The sequence below is a fragment of the Drosophila suzukii genome (assembly GCF_043229965.1).
Source record: "Drosophila suzukii chromosome Y unlocalized genomic scaffold, CBGP_Dsuzu_IsoJpt1.0 scf_Y1, whole genome shotgun sequence".
Classification (NCBI taxonomy): Eukaryota; Metazoa; Arthropoda; class Insecta; order Diptera; family Drosophilidae; genus Drosophila; species Drosophila suzukii.
The window spans coordinates 128,396-144,836 of NW_027255895.1; the positions used below are offsets into that span (position 1 = coordinate 128,396).

General features: G+C 39.0%; 2 protein-coding genes and 1 pseudogene across 2 annotated transcripts; all 3 read left to right on the forward strand.

Moving 5' to 3' along the window:
* Positions 1–3,160: 3,160 nt before the first annotated feature.
* LOC139353951 (glycerol-3-phosphate dehydrogenase [NAD(+)], cytoplasmic-like) lies at positions 3,161–4,631 on the forward strand. The gene is made up of 6 exons (XM_070998151.1): positions 3,161–3,197; positions 3,262–3,468; positions 3,696–3,884; positions 3,940–4,123; positions 4,189–4,342; positions 4,403–4,631. The coding sequence occupies exons 1-6, from the start codon at positions 3,168–3,170 to the stop codon at positions 4,497–4,499; spliced, it is 861 nt and encodes a 286-aa protein (XP_070854252.1). The 5' UTR covers positions 3,161–3,167; the 3' UTR covers positions 4,500–4,631.
* Positions 4,632–7,819: 3,188 nt separating this feature from the next.
* LOC139353893 (glycerol-3-phosphate dehydrogenase [NAD(+)], cytoplasmic-like) lies at positions 7,820–9,754 on the forward strand (annotated as a pseudogene).
* A 3,168-nt stretch (positions 9,755–12,922) lies between these two features.
* Positions 12,923–14,525, forward strand: LOC139353917 (glycerol-3-phosphate dehydrogenase [NAD(+)], cytoplasmic-like). The gene is made up of 4 exons (XM_070998128.1): positions 12,923–13,442; positions 13,665–13,853; positions 13,909–14,092; positions 14,158–14,525. Exons 1-4 carry the CDS (start codon positions 13,245–13,247, stop codon positions 14,397–14,399), a joined length of 813 nt encoding a protein of 270 aa, XP_070854229.1. The 5' UTR covers positions 12,923–13,244; the 3' UTR covers positions 14,400–14,525.
* The last annotated feature ends 1,916 nt before the right edge of the window (positions 14,526–16,441 follow it).

Genomic DNA, 16,441 nt, shown 5'->3' on the forward strand with positions numbered 1-16,441 from the left:
CCATATAGCTGAGTAACGGGTATCTGATAGTCGAGGTACTCGACTATAGCGTTCTTCCTTGTTATGACTTCAAAGCCCATTAAAATCAGTTAATTTATTGGATTATGCTAATTGTCCCAGAATCCGCATACGTTAATGAGGAGGGAGGGGGGGCCGGGGGCCATTAATATGCTAATTGTCCCAGAAGCCGTCTTTCCCTACTACTCCCCTGCCACGCCCCTTTGACCCCTGACCCAACTGCCACTTTGAACTTCTGGCTCAACTTTCTGGCCGCCTGTCAAATGGGAGCGAGCGGAATGGCAACAGAATGCGGCAAATGTTGTTTGCAATATTAATTCGACTTTTTGGGCCGCAATTAAAGAACTTAATGAACTTGAATCGCGGGATTTAAGCTAAAGCTACAGAGAAAGTAATAAATTTATATATTATTTCAAACAAGAAAGGTAAAAATCTAAATATTGTATCTTAAGGATATAAAGGATAAAGGTAAGTGGATACGTTTTAAGAATGCTTTTAAATATTCCTGTGTTTACATTATCTCTAAAATATCATTCATTGTGTCAATACTTTCAATTCTAATATAGTACCATCAGATTTCTTAGCCATATCATAAATTAATTCCAATAAATCTTATATCCAATTTCTCATCGTGTACATAGCAATGTGTTTCATTTCGCCCCTCAATGTGGGGAGAAAGGTGGCAAAAGGACGGAGAACAAAAAACTTTTAATGCCGCATCGTTCTATCCCTCGGTCCCTTGATATTTGTTTATTCTTTGAACTTCTCCAATTAAAAGTAAATATATGAGTAGTTTATCTCGATTTCATTCACAGCCGGGCAATTTGCATAGTTGGCAGATTTAGCCCGACTTTCCCCGAGTTTCCCCTTTCCCACGATTAACAAGCCAACTTTGCTTGCATTTCGCACGCAATCTAAGACTGCGGCTTCGTCATTTCCACTCTAGAGCTTTCGCTTTGTATCCGCATCTGTATATGTATCTGTATCTGTGTGACTGTATCTAATTTACACTCGAATCCAGCTCAACTTTGGGGCCAGAAACTTTTCTTTGCGCGTAATTTAATGCCTTTTAAGGGGGCAGTGCGGCCAAAAAAATCTTTTAGTGTGCCATCTAATGGCAGCCTAAATGGCTAAAATTAAATCACAGCTGACAGTTTTTATATTTGGGAACCATATATCCTTTTTCAGTTTATAGATACAAATTTTATAAGTACAATTCCTATATCTATACCACGATACTTAAATTATATTGGATTCTGGTCCCAATCCTTAAAAGCAGTCCTTATATTCTTGGGAAACGTAAAGCATTTTTTAAGTTCACTCACTGGGAGATTAGGCTAGGACAACCAATAACCTAATTATACATAATATTAGGTAATATCCGCTTTCATTTGTTCCTAAAAAGTTATATTTTTAGTAAAACTTTTTAAGAACATACCAAGGCTTATCTTTAGTTCCATTCAGTTTACCTTTAAGACAAACATCGATATACAACATATACCATCGCAAAACTGAAGCACATGTTCGGCTAATTAGTTTATCTCAAGATTGCAAAGTTCGCTCAAAGTTAGAGCTAAGAGAAAGTGAAAGTTTACTTACTATTCCCGCCCCTTGGATCCCCACTCCAACTCCCAAACAGGCACTCGAAATCACGTTGCAGCTAACAAAAACATGGAATAATTTTATTTACGATTCAACTTTGTAGTCACAAAATCATATGAACAACTACCTCAAAGAAAAAGGAGGGGAAGGCGGGGCAGATATGAGAGGTGCAAAGCGTAAAAAATCGGGGTAAAACTTTATGTGCGTATCCCTGAGATGATTTAAGTCAAGCGCCCAAGTTAAGTTTACTTTATGGCATAAAGAAAAGAACAGAAGCAGAGAATAAAATAATAAAACGGAAATTAATGTAGAACGGAGGGGCTAGAGGACATGTGTGCGAATAATGTATACGGTCCGGAGACGGAATAAAAAAGGAATTATGTTCAGGATACTTTCAAAGTGTTTCATTAGGCTACCTGTAGGTTTTAAATAGGACTGAGACTTAATGTTTTGTCTGCATTTTGCAATTTAATTTCACAATTTGCTTGCTTTTACTTGAGTCTTAAGCGCATTTACTAACTTTAATTAAAGGAAACCGAGTGTAAGAGCTTTAATGAACGAATTATCATTGCAAAGGTTTTGAATTAAGTGTTTATTTAAGCGGAAACAATTTAATTGCTTACAACTTAAACCTGGGACCTAAATCTTTGACTAGTTTAGATTATTGAAAAGGCTTTTAGACAACTTAACAAATTTGAAGAATTGAGAACTCTTATTTAATGGTTTAAATGTTTATATTGATATTTAATTTATTTGTTGAATTATTTACAGAATGTAATTAATATAAATTGTATAAAGCTTTTGAAAACTTATCAAGTTAGGGAGTTTATTTAAAAGGATATAACTTAGTTGGTCATAACTGAAACTTGTGTACTAACATCTTATGAAAATTATTAAATTATGCAGAACTTAGAATATGGTTTTATATTTATAATATGCGAATTTACATCCAATTATTGCTTAAATTATTTAAAATACTATATAATACATCCATTTCCAACTTTTTGCAATCATCCGGCAGCAGATGTGAACCTGATACTTTAGTCATTTCGGTAGCCTTTTCCTTGTTTTCCGTGGCCTTTAAAGTGCTGTCCAGCGATTTTGTGGGCCTGGAGTGGGTCGCACCCCCTCCCCCCACTTGACTGCAGTGGCCTGGTCCGCTCCACCCCCCTCCCCACAGTCCACCCTGCTGGACCGTCTCATTTCCATCGTTTTGTCTCCGCTCCATTGTTCGGCCAGCAGCTCGTTTGGCCTTTGCCTCGGCAGCAACTCATTAAAAATTCCATTTTCATTTCGCCCATCATCCATTTTGATTTCATAGTCGAGTGGATGGCGCTGGGCGGCCGGGCTGCAGTTGGATTCTGGTCGGATTGGTCGGGATGGGTTGCCGTGGGGTGGCCAACTGCGCGTCGCACAATTCCAAAGTGTTTACTTTCTTGCACATTGATTTCGATGGCACTTTCACTTTGGCTTTCGCCCTCTGCATTTCAACGCCGGCAATTTGATATTTTATTTAAATAACCACTGCTGCCGCCAATGCCAAGTACATGCCGAACTTTGAACTGCCGCCAAATATTGTGGGTGTATTATGATTGATTGACAATATGTTGACATGCTTAATGTTTCTTTTTTTATTCCAAGGTGGCCGTGGATGATATAGTGGCCACGGCCCGGGATGCGGATATTATAATATTTGCCATCCCGCCCACTTTCGTCAGTAGCTGCTGCAAAACACTGCTGGGGAAAGTAAAGCCCACTGCCCACGCAGTCTCCCTGATTAAAGGATTCGAGCGCGGCGATGATGGGCAATTCGTCCTGATATCCCAGATCATAATGCGGCAGGTGAAGGTTGAGTATGGTTTAGTTTTGAAAATTAAAAACAAGATAGTCATTCAACAATCATAGCGCTTTCCTATAAATTGTATATTTTAACTTGGATTTTTAAAGACTTTTTTGTATATTTATACAGTTTTCCTTTGGCTATTTTAGATAGTTTAAGAGCCATTATTTAAAGCTTTCAATATTTTCTTACGTTGACCTCCAATCTTTTTCCTTTTATCATGTTAATTATATAGATTCCATGTTCCGTCCTGGTGGGCTGTAATTTGCCCTACGAGCTGGCGCATGATCACTTTGCCGAGGGCACAGTGGGCTGTCGAGATCAGAAGTATTATCGAGTGCTGCACGACATCTTTAAGTCACCCACTTTCCGTGTGGTGGTTACCGAGGATGCCGATTGTGTGGAGATCTGTTCCACTTTGAGAGTGAGTTTCTGCATTAATAATTATAATTTCAACAATACCCTCTTCCTTTTTTCAGAACATAATAGCCTTTGCGGCTGGTTGTTCAGATGGCATGGAGTTGAATGAAAACACAAAGGGTGGAATCATTCGGACGGGATTTTTGGAGATGCTTCAGTTTGTGGATGTTTTTTACCCAGGCTGCCGCATGGGAACCTTTTTTGAGTCCTGTGGAATATCCGATTTGGTCACTAGTTGTTATGGTAACTAATTGCTATAAACTATTAATATAAATACTTATATTTTAATAAATATATTTGTCTTATAGCTAATCGCAACCGCAAGTTGGCCGAGGCCTTTGTAAAGACAGGAAAACCTCTCAGTGAGCTGGAGCACATCCTTATACCAGGACATGAACCATTGGGTCCAGTGACAGCTGAACTTGTTCACCATATGCTTAAAAAGAAGGGCTTGGAGGATAAGTTAGTGTGATATAAAGATGAGCACCACCAAAGGCTATAATAAACTTGATTTCCCCGCAGATTTCCTCTCTTCACATGTGTTTACAGGATCTGCACTGGGGATTATCCCCTGCACCGCCTGGTGGAAACTCTGATTAAGGCACGCGAGGATATGTAAGATGGAACTTCCTGGAACCCCTTGCTGATCTAGTACTAATAATTAATCTCCCTGCAGCTTTCACCCGCTCCATACGTTCCAGCTTTGAGGGTCTTCGTTTAATGTGTAATATTATTTAAATAAAACCAGAACAACTGCAACCAAACAACACAGAAATTTGCGTTCTTTCTTTAACCGTTTAGCCGACAAAATGGAGCACACGAGTTGGGGCTTTGTCTGGGGATATACACGAGTATATGGGTGTATATATGGTATTTGCCAGGACGCTCAGCTCGGTGTTCAAACAAAGCCCCTCCAAATTTGTATTGTGCGTCTTTTCTTGCTGCAGTTCAAGTATTCCTTTGCGGAGAGAGTGCACTCCATTGAATGCACCAACGCTCCCAGCACATCGAAAAACAACGAAAATCACTTCAGTCGGGGATCCGGATCCGGATGAATGGAAAAGAAAGCCGCCCCGCTTTCCATCTCATTGTTTTCCATGGCCCAACTATAAATTTATGTGTGTTTCTCGGTAGTTGTTTTTCTTTTATTTTTTAGCATTGTATTGCAGCTGAAGTGCTTTCCAATCGGAATTGAGGAAATGGGAGCAACCACTGGAGGACTCATCGAGATCAGGGGTTCACTGAACTATACGTCAAACAGCTCTATATGTCAACACGACTTTGTAAGGCAGTAGTCAGTCAGTCAACGAAAGATCTCATAGCAGAAACATCTAAAATATATCTAAAAAATTTCTCCTGAAAAAAAAATATATTTTCAAAATGTCAAATGGTATCAATACAATGGATCCACTTTCAGGAAAACCAGCCAGGAATTACGTGATCTTAACTGTGGCGCTGCTAGCACTTGTGTTTATGACGATCTATTTCTAAAATGCTGTATTCGTCGAACATCGTGAGACATCAGGATTCTGGAAATTGGTAAAGAAGATTACTGACTATTTAGGGGAGCCTGAAAAGCCCAAAGTGGTGCCCAACTATTATCAAAGAATGTTGAACTATGTGATGCGCTAATTATCTATTGAAATCAGTCGGGATCCTTACTTTCATTGCAAACAAGTTCCTAAATTTGACAATTTCAAGATTCAGATTCCGGGATCCAAAAGCTTAAATTTTTACTTTAATACAATGTGATACTATCTGAAGACCTGAGAAGTCAGATAGATCCTCCTATGGATACACAGTACACCTCAACACCAAGACGACGACACCCAAACAAGATGTTTTACCACTTCTGGAAGTCAAGAACCCCCATCTGTATTTTAATATAATCTCAAACCATCTGAAGTCCTAAGAAATCATTTGGGTCTTCACAAACATTACATGCAAACATCAGTTCACTGGAAACCAAGGAACGGAACTAACCTTCATTTTCTTACTACCAAGAAACATGGATAATAACTAATACACAAGGTGGAGCGGATAATCTTTGTCTATATGTTGAAAGAATCTGGAACCCTAATCATCCCAAGAAACAATTGCAACTCTACCACTATCACGTGCAAATGTTATCGTCGCCTGGCAACCTTTTAATCTGTTCACCGCCCATAAAAGTCAATTTTGAAATTGTTATTTAATAAATGATTTATGCAATTCATTTAGTTTTCGGCTTTGCGATTTCGTGTGAATTTTTTCAAGCATAATTAAATCAAAGCAACAAAGGCGGTAATCAGCGGGCGGGGGTATGATTGCATCCGGATTATGTAAACGGATTAGTTCAAATGTCGAAATTGTCCAATTTGATTACATTAGCAAACAGCGTTTAATCCATGCCGAATGACAATTATTGTGTATGATTGCACTCTGTGATAGGCTGTTTTTTTAATGCATCGCTGTGTGTAACAATATGTATGTAAATTATTTATTAATAAATTTAAAAATGATTGAAACAGGTCAAGGAAAACAGATTACTAGGAAAAGATACAATGCAATATATCAAAAGATTATATCCATGAAATCATTTTCTTCATTATTCATGCATACATTATTTTTCAGAGAGCAGCAAAATTAATGCACGTTCAGTCCAATGGCTTTTCAATTTATTTGGAATTAATTTTTTGTGCGTGTGTAAAACAGGGCAAATGTTTTCCATTTCAATTGGTTTATTAGTTCATTTCAGATGTGCAGTTTAGGAAAGCATATAGCAACTATTCAGCTTACGTGTTGGGCGCGTGCAGGTGCAAAATAGTTGGCCAGGTGGGTAAAAATGAAATGGAAATCCCCGGAACGAAATCAAACTGTCCGGTTCGCTCTGACTGTGGTTAAACAAATATATGCCTGGGGTCCCGGGCAAACAGAAAAAGCTATGGAAATTTGCATATCAGGTGGGTTGGACCAGGACCGGGAAAACTCCACTTATTTGCTCATTTCTTGTGGCATTTTTCAGTGGGTGGTGGGCTGCGTTTCCTGGTTTTTCCGATGCTTCCCTTCGCCTTTGACGATAATTACACGGTAAATTTGGCAAAATGTGACGTCAAACAGCAAACAAGACGCCAGTGAAGACCCAAAACAAGTTGCACGTATCTATAAGCAATGTATCTGTGCATCCCCACACCCATACATTTGCCGGCAGGAACACAGATACCATGTTCAGCTACAAATTCCACAGATACACCTTTATACAGAGGCAGTGGCGCAGGCACTTCAAAAAATAAATAACAATTTGGTACGTTACACACGTCTCGGCTTATGCAAACGTATCTGCAACTTGTTCCCTCTCTATCTATCTCTCTCTACCCCCATATGGCCGTCTCTCTCTGGCAAAAGAATCATTTCATGACCACCCACTTGACAAACAGAAAACACACAGGACATACACACAGGACGACTGACGAGAGGCCCTCGGAATGGTGTTGTTTGTTGATTCGGTTGTTCTTGCTGCCTCTTGTTTGCCCCCAAATTGAACAAATACCTAAAACAATCCTCGCTAGAACAGATATCACTGGGATGGTACGGGAAAGCCCAAAATAAGGTATCTGAAACTGTAAGATATTGCTTTTTTAATTTAATAATGAAGGAAAAACCATTCTTAAACGAAACTTAACCAAGGACCGAATAAAAAAGGTATTTTAGCAAAATGATCTATTTTGAAAAGTCTACTGAGATTTGTATTTTTAAAAGTCAAATAAAACTTTTTACAATTTCAGTATGGAAATAAGCAATACGTAATTGCAAATAAGTGTTATTTTGAGACCCTCCTTTATAGTTTGACCAGTCCTAATAAAAAATTTAAAATATGGCTTTTAATTTCAACAAATTTAAAATGAAAACTATTAGTTTATAATAATAAAACATATTTCTTTTCTACACCTTGACTTGCTTGTCACTTTTGTTTTTTAGACTTTGTCAGCTAAAACAAAACATAAAATCGGCAATTTCTGGATTCGGCCCAAATATTATGCACGCGTATTTGGTAAAAATTTTCAGTTATAAGAAATAAATTTGTTGCAGAAATCGGAAGAAAGTGAGCGTCGGAAGACAGGGGTTGCGGGATCTCGGATTTGTTTTTGGCCATGGATCAGCTGTCGATCAACCAGGTGTTTATCCGCCGTTCGGACGGCCGAGTCCACTTGGCGGGGATTATCAAACTGGAGGGCGGTGCCAGTAATCGGGTGACGGTGGAGTGGTCCGAAGGACATGCTGTGCGGGGCAAGGAGCTGCCCTTGGAATGCTAGGAATGTGGGCCGGAATGTGATGAATTCGCAGACACTTGACGAAAAGGTGCCCATGTACGTCTACGAGGAAATTGTCGACGGTCGCAAGCTCACCGAAATCATCACCACGCACATAATTGCCAAGTACATGTCGAACTTTGAACTGCCGCCAAATATTGTGGGTGTATTATGATTGATTGACAATATGTTGACAAGCTTAATGTTTCTTTTTTTATTCAAAGGTGGCCGTGGATGATATAGTGGCCACGGCCCGGGATGCGGTTATTATAATATTTGCCATCCCGCCCATTTTCGTCAGTAGCTGCTGCAAAACACTGCTGGGGAAAGTAAAGCCCACTGCCCACGCAGTCTCCCTGGTTAAAGGATTCGAGCGCGGCGATGATGGGCAATTCGTCCTGATATCCCAGATCATAATGCGGCAGCTGAAGGTGAGTATGGTTTAGTTTTGAAAATTAAAAACAAGATAGTCATTCAACAATCATAGCGCTTTCCTATAAATTGTATATTTTAACTTGGATTTTTAAAGACTTTTTTGTATATTTATACAGTTTTCCTTTGGCTATTTTAAATAGTTAAAGAGCCATTATTTAAAGCTTTCAATATTTTCTTACGTTGACCTCTAATCTTTTTCCTTTTATCATATTAATTATATAGATTCCATGTTCCGTCCTGGTGGGCTGTAATTTGCCCTACGAGCTGGCGCATGATCACTTTGCCGAGGGCACAGTGGGCTGTCGAGATCAGAAGTATTATCGAGTGCTGCACGACATATTTAAGTCACCCACTTTCCGTGTGGTGGTTACCGAGGATGCCGATTGTGTGGAGATCTGTTCCACTTTGAGAGTGAGTTTCTGCATTAATAATTATAATTTCAACAATACCCTCTTTCTTTTTTCAGAACATAATAGCCTTTGAGGCTGGCTGTTCAGATGGCATGGAGTTGAATGAAAACACAAAGGGTGGAATCATTCGGAGGGGATTTTTGGAGATGCTTCAGTTTGTGGATGTTTTTTACCCAGGCTGCCTTTTTTGAGTCCTGTGGAATATCCGATTTGGTCACTAGTTGTTATGGTAACTAATTGCTATAAACTATTAATATAAATACTTATATTTTAATAAATATATTTGTCTTATAGCTAATCGCAACCGCAAGTTGGCCGAGGCCTTTGTAAAGACAGGAAAACCTCTCAGTGAGCTGGAGCACATCCTTATACCAGGACATGAACCATTGGGTCCAGTGACAGCTGAACTTGTTCACCATATGCTTAAAAAGAAGGGCTTGGAGGATAAGTTAGTGTGATATAAAGATGAGCACCACCAAAGGCTATAATAAACTTGATTTCCCCGCAGATTTCCTCTCTTCACATGTGTTTACAGGATCTGCACTGGGGATTATCCCCTGCACCGCCTGGTGGAAACTCTGATTAAGGCACTAAGGAACTTCCTGGAACCCCTTGCTGATCTAGTACTAATAATTAATCTCCCTGCAGCTTTCACCCGCTCCATACGTTCCAGCTTTGAGGGTCTTCGTTTAATGTGTAATATTATTTAAATAAAACCAGAACAACTGCAACCAAACAACACAGAAATTTGCGTTCTTTCTTTAACCGTTTAGCCGACAAAATGGAGCACACGAGTTGGGGCTTTGTCTGGGGATATACACGAGTATATGGGTGTATATATGGTATTTGCCAGGACGCTCAGCTCGGTGTTCAAACAAAGCCCCTCCACATTTGTATTGTGCGTCTTTTCTTGCTGCAGTTCAAGTATTCCTTTGCGGAGAGAGTGCACTCCATTGAATACACCAACGTTCCCAGCACATCGAAAAACAACGGAAATCACTTCAGTCGGGGATCCGGATCCGGATGAATGGAAAAGAAAGCCGCCCCGCTTTCCATCTCATTGTTTTCCATGGCCCAACTATAAATTTATGTGTGTTTCTCGGTGTCCGGTAGTTCTTTTTCTTTTATTTTTTAGCATTGTATTGCAGCTGAAGTGCTTTCCAATCGGAATTGAGGAAATGGGAGCAACCACTGGAGGACTCATCGAGATCAGGGGTTCACTGAACTATACGTCAAACAGCTCTATATGTCAACACGACTTTGTAAGGCAGTAGTCAGTGAGTCAACGAAAGATCTCATAGCAGAAACATCTAAAATATATCTAAAAAATTTCTCCTGAAAAAAAAATATATTTTCCAAATGTCAAATGTCATCAATACAATGGATCCACTTTCAGGAAAACCAGCCAGGAATTACGTGATCTTAACTGTGGCGCTGCTAGCACTTGTGTTTATGACGATCTATTTCCAAAATGCTGTATTCGTCGCACATCGTGAGACATCAGGATTCTGGAAATTGGTAAAGAAGATTACTGACTATTTAGGGGAGCCTGAAAAGCCCAAAGTGGTGCCCAACTATTATCAAAGAATGTTGAACTACGTGATGCGCTAATTATCTATTGAAATCAGTCGGGATCCTTACTTTCATTGCAAACAAGTTCCTAAATTTGACAATTTCAAGATTCAGATTCCGGGATCCGAAAGCTTAAATTTTTACTTTAATACAATGTGATACTATCTGAAGACCTGAGAAGTCAGGTAGATCCTCCTACGGATACACAGTACACCTCAACACCAAGACGAAGACACCCAAACAAGATGTTTTACCACTTCTGGAAGTCAAGAACCCCCATCTGTATTTTAATATAATCTCAAACCATCTGAAGTCCTAAGAAATCATTTGGGTCTTCACAAACATTACATGCAAACATCAGTTCACTGGAGACCAAGGAAAGGAACTAACCTTCATTTTCTTACTACCAAGAAACATGGATAATAACTAATACACAAGGTGGAGCGGATAAACTTCGTCTATATGTTGAAAGAATCTGGAACCCTAATCATCCCAAGAAACAATTGCAACTCTACCACTATCACGTGCAAATCTTATCGTCGCCTGGCATCCTTTTAATCTGTTCACCGCCCATAAAAGTCAATTTTGAAATTGTTATTTAATAAATGATTTATGCAATTCATTTAGTTTTCGGCTTTGCGATTTCGTGTGAATTTTTTCAAGCATAATTAAATCAAAGCAACAAAGGCGGTAATCAGCGGGCGGGGGTATGATTGCATCCGGATTATGTAAACTGATTAGTTCAAATGTCGAAATTGTCCAATTTGATTACATTAGCAAACAGCGTTTAATCCATGCCGAATGACAATTATTGTGTATGATTGCACTCTGTGATATGCTGTTTTTTTAATGCATCGCTGTGTGTAACAATATGTATGTAAATTATTTATTAATAAATTTAAAAATGATTGAAACAGGTCGAGGAAAACAGATTACTAGGAAAAGATACAATGCAATATATCAAAAGATTATATCCATGAAATCATTTTCATTCATGCATACATTATTTTTCGGAGAGCAGCAAAATTAATGCACGTTCAGTCCAAAGGCATTTCAATTTATTTGGAATTAATTTTTTGTGCGTGTGTAAAACGGCAAATGTTTTCCATTTCAATTGGTTTATTAGTTCATTTCAGATGTGCAGTTTAGGCAAGCTTATAGCAAATATTCAGCTTACGTGTTGGGCGCGTGCAGGTGCAAAATAGTTGGCCAGGTGGGTAAAAATGAAATGGAAATCCCCGGAACGAAATCAAACTGTCCGGTTCGCTCTGACTACGGTTAAACAAATATATGCCTGGGGTCCCGGGCAAACAGAAAAAGCTATGGAAATTTGCATATCAGGTGGGTTGGACCAGGACCGGGAAAACTCCACTTATTTGCCCATTTCTTGTGGCATTTTTCAGTGGGTGGTGGGCTGCGTTTCCTGGTTTTTCCGATGCTTCCCTTCGCCTCTGACGATAATTACACGGTAAATTTGGCAAAATGTGACGTCAAACAGCAAACAAGACGCCAGTGAAGACCCAAAACAAGTTGCACGTATCTATAAGCAATGTATCTGTGCATCCCCACACCCATACATTTGCCGGCAGGAACACAGATACCATGTTCAGCTACAAATTCCACAGATACACCTTTATACAGAGGCAGTGGCGCAGGCACTTCAAAAAATAAATAACAATTTGGTACGTTACACACGTCTCGGCTTATGCAAACGTATCTGCAACTTGTTCCCTCTCTATCTATCTCTCTCTACCCCCATATGGCCGTCTCTCTCTGGCAAAAGAATGCTTCATTTCATGACCACCCACTTGGCAAACAGAAAACGCACAGGACATACACACAGGACGACTGACGAGAGGCCCTCGGAATGGTGTTGTTTGTTGATTCGGTTGTTCTTGCTGCCTCTTGTTTGCCCCCAAATTGAACAAATACCTAAAACAATCCTCGCTAGAACAGATATCACTGGGATGGTACGGGAAAGCCCAAAATAAGGTATCTGAAACTGTAAGATATTGCTTTTTTAATTTAATAATGAAGGAAAAACCATTCTTAAACGAAACTTAACCAAGGACCGAATAAAAAAGGTATTTTAGCAAAATGATCTATTTTGAAAAGTCTACTGAGATTTGTATTTTTAAAAGTCAAATAAAACTTTTTACAATTTCAGTATGGAAATAAGCAATACGTAATTGCAAATAAGTATTATTTTGAGACCCTCCTTTTTAGTTTGACCAGTCCTAATAAAAAATTCATAAATATGGCTTTTAATTTCAACAAATTTAAAATGAAAACTATTAGTTTATAATAATAAAACATATTTCTTTTCTACACCTTGACTTGCTTGTCACTTTTGTTTTTTAGACTTTGTCAGCTAAAACAAAACATAAAATCGGCAATCTCTGGATTCGGCCCAAATATTATGCACGCGTATTTGGTGAAAATTTTCAGTTATAAGAAATAAATTTGTTGCAGAAATCGGAAGAAAGTGAGCGTCGGAAGACAGGGGTTGCGGGATCTCGGATTTGTTTTTGACCATGGATCAGCTGTCGATCAACCAGGTGTTTATCCGCCGTTCGGACGGCCGAGTCCACTTGGCGGGGATTATCAAACTGGAGGGCGGTGCCAGTAATCGGGTGACGGTGGAGTGGTCCGAAGGACATGCTGTGCGGGGCAAGGAGCTGCCCTTGGAATGCTAGGAATGTGGGCCGGAATGTGATGAATTCGCAGACACTTGACGAAAAGGTGCCCATGTACGTCTACGAGGAAATTGTCGACGGTCGCAAGCTCACCGAAATCATCAACACCACCCACATGAATGCCAAGTACATGCCGAACTTTGAACTGCCGCCAAATATTGTGGGTGTATTATGATTGATTGACAATATGTTCAGTCATTCAACAATCATAGCGCTTTCCTATAAATTGTATATTTTAACTTGGATTTTTAAAGACTTTTTTGTATATTTATACAGTTTTCCTTTGGCTATTTTAGATAGTTTAAGAGCCATTATTTAAAGCTTTCAATATTTTCTTACGTTGACCTCTAATCTTTTTCCTTTTATCATATTAATTATATAGATTCCATGTTCCGTCCTGGTGGGCTGTAATTTGCCCTACGAGCTGGCGCATGATCACTTTGCCGAGGGCACAGTGGGCTGTCGAGATCAGAAGTATTATCGAGTGCTGCACGACATATTTAAGTCACCCACTTTCCGTGTGGTGGTTACCGAGGATGCCGATTGTGTGGAGATCTGTTCCACTTTGAGAGTGAGTTTCTGCATTAATAATTATAATTTCAACAATACCCTCTTCCTTTTTTCAGAACATAATAGCCTTTGCGGCTGGTTGTTCAGATGGCATGGAGTTGAATGAAAACACAAAGGGTGGAATCATTCGGAGGGGATTTTTGGAGATGCTTCAGTTTGTGGATGTTTTTTACCCAGGCTGCCGCATGGGAACCTTTTTTGAGTCCTGTGGAATATCCGATTTGGTCACTAGTTGTTATGGTAACTAATTGCTATAAACTATTAATATAAATACTTATATTTTAATAAATATATTTGTCTTATAGCTAATCGCAAGCGCAAGTTGGCCGAGGCCTTTGTAAAGACAGGAAAACCTCTCAGTGAGCTGGAGCACATCCTTATACCAGGACATGAACCATTGGGTCCAGTGACAGCTGAACTTGATGCACTACGAGCAGTACAAACAAGTGGCCCAACGACACCAAGCACGTGCTTGTTACGCGCGGGGCCCTTTTATCAATTTGGGCAAAAAATACGAGTTCGCGAGGAAGATACAAAAAACAAATAGAGACGGGACACAAATGAAAATAGAAGAAGCATCTAAGAATGAAGCAAATGAGTTAAAATATTAGTTTTTAATACCGGGATAGAAGTTGAAGTGCAAATTAAATGATAAAGGTTGTTATAATTATTACATAGAACGCGAAAGGGCTCGTGCAGACAAAAATTAGATGTACATCGTGGCAAATTTAGGGGATAATAATTTCGTGTTAGTCTAACAGGAACATTGAAAGTTAGGCGGTTTACAAGTTCTACAGAATCAATATCACCTCTTATAAGATTTTGCATAAAAATAGTACCAAGCATTGTTCTACGATTTGCAAGGGTAGGTAAATTAAGCAATAGTAATCTACTCTGATAGGAAGGTAGCCTTATGTTTTGATCCCAGTTCAAACTACGAAGGGCAAAAAGAAGAAATTTTTTTTGTACCGACTCAATACGGTCAATATGCACTTGATATTGTGGACTCCAAACCGAAGAACAATATTCCATAATAGGACGGACAAGGGAGGTATATAATAATTTGGTTGTATAAGGGTCATCAAATTCTTTTGACCAACGCTTTATAAACCCAAGAACACTCATGGCCTTGCGGACAGTGGACATTATGTGGCAGTCAAATTTAAGTTTTGGGTCCAGAAGAACGCCTAAGTCATTAACTGAATGTATACGGTCGAGTGGCGAATTTTGAAGAGAGTAACTAACAAAAGTAGGAGTACCCCTATGAAAAGTCATAACGTTGCATTTAAGGCAGTTCAAATTTAAAAGGTTATACTCACACCATCCCTGAAAACAATCAACATCTGACTGTAAGTTGAAACCCGATGCTATATCATTATGTGATAAACAAAGCTTAACATCATCAGCATACATTAGTACACGAGAGTGTGTTATGATAGAGGGAAGATCGTTAATAAACAAAGTAAACAGCAAAGGGCCCAAGTGACTACCCTGAGGCACTCCAGATGTCACATAGATCAGTTTAGAGGCAGCGTTCTTGAATATAACCCTCTGAGTTCTACCATTCAAATAACTTGAAATCCAAGTTAATAGATTACATGGAAACCCAAGCTGATTTAATTTGAATAAGAGAAGAGAGTGGTTGACAGAGTCAAAGGCCTTACTAAAATCAGTGTATATAACGTCAGTCTGCATTTTATTCTTAAATCCATTTATTACAATAGATGACAATTCCAGAAGGTTGGTGGTGGTCGATCTTCGCTTAACAAAACCATGCTGACACGGTGATATTAGCGAGGAACATAAATGTTGCAAATGAGAAGTAATAATACGTTCAAATGCTTTAGGAATTGCCGACAATTTAGAAATACCTCTGTAATTCTGGGCATCCGCCTTCGCACCCTTTTTGTGAAGTGGAATGATAAAAGAGTCCTTCCAGATAGTAGGAAAAACTGACGATGAAATAGACAGATTAAAAAGTTTAAGAATCGGTTTACATATGGTTGACGCACAAAACTTAAGCACACACCCGGGGAGTCCATCAGGACCGGGAGAATAAGTTGGCGTTGTTTTTTCTAAGTCTCTTACGAGAGAAATTTCCGTAATTTCAGTGGTAAAGATACAATTTGCCTTATTTAAGGGATTAGGGTAGTTAGAATTTGACCAAGCAGCCGAACTATAAGTAGTTTGGAAAAACTCGGCAAATAAATCAGCAATTTCAGAATCCGTCGATGCCTCCATTGAGTTAAAACGTACCGATGAAGGCAATGCTGACGACTTACGCTTGGCATTGACAAAGTTATAAAACTGCTTCGGATCATTTGAAAATTCCAATTTACATCTACTTAAATACATAGAATAGCAATGACTATTGAGAACATTAAAATGCGATCGAGCCACCACATATTTCGAAAAATCAGATGGCTTACCCGATTTCTTATACTTTTTATAAGCGTTTGTCTTAAGGTTTTTAAGTCTTTGAAGCGCATTAGTAATCCAAGGTGGCCTGTTTGTCTTTGAAGGAAACCTATCAGGAACGCATTCATTAAAAAAGGTATTTAACACTATATAGAAGTGTTCAGTGGCACT

Excerpts from the sequence above, each read along its gene's own strand:
- LOC139353951 (XM_070998151.1), top strand. The coding sequence starts at position 3,168 with ATGCCGAACTTTGAACTGCCGCCAAATATT. Across the intron at positions 3,198-3,261 it reads TTGAACTGCCGCCAAATATT|GTGGCCGTGGATGATATAGT; the intron begins GTGGGTGTATTA and ends TTTTATTCCAAG. Across the intron at positions 4,343-4,402 it reads AAGAAGGGCTTGGAGGATAA|ATTTCCTCTCTTCACATGTG; the intron begins GTTAGTGTGATA and ends ATTTCCCCGCAG.
- LOC139353917 (XM_070998128.1), top strand. The coding sequence starts at position 13,245 with ATGCTGTGCGGGGCAAGGAGCTGCCCTTGGAATGCTAGGAATGTGGGC. Across the intron at positions 13,854-13,908 it reads AGATCTGTTCCACTTTGAGA|AACATAATAGCCTTTGCGGC; the intron begins GTGAGTTTCTGC and ends TCCTTTTTTCAG. Across the intron at positions 14,093-14,157 it reads TTTGGTCACTAGTTGTTATG|CTAATCGCAAGCGCAAGTTG; the intron begins GTAACTAATTGC and ends TTTGTCTTATAG.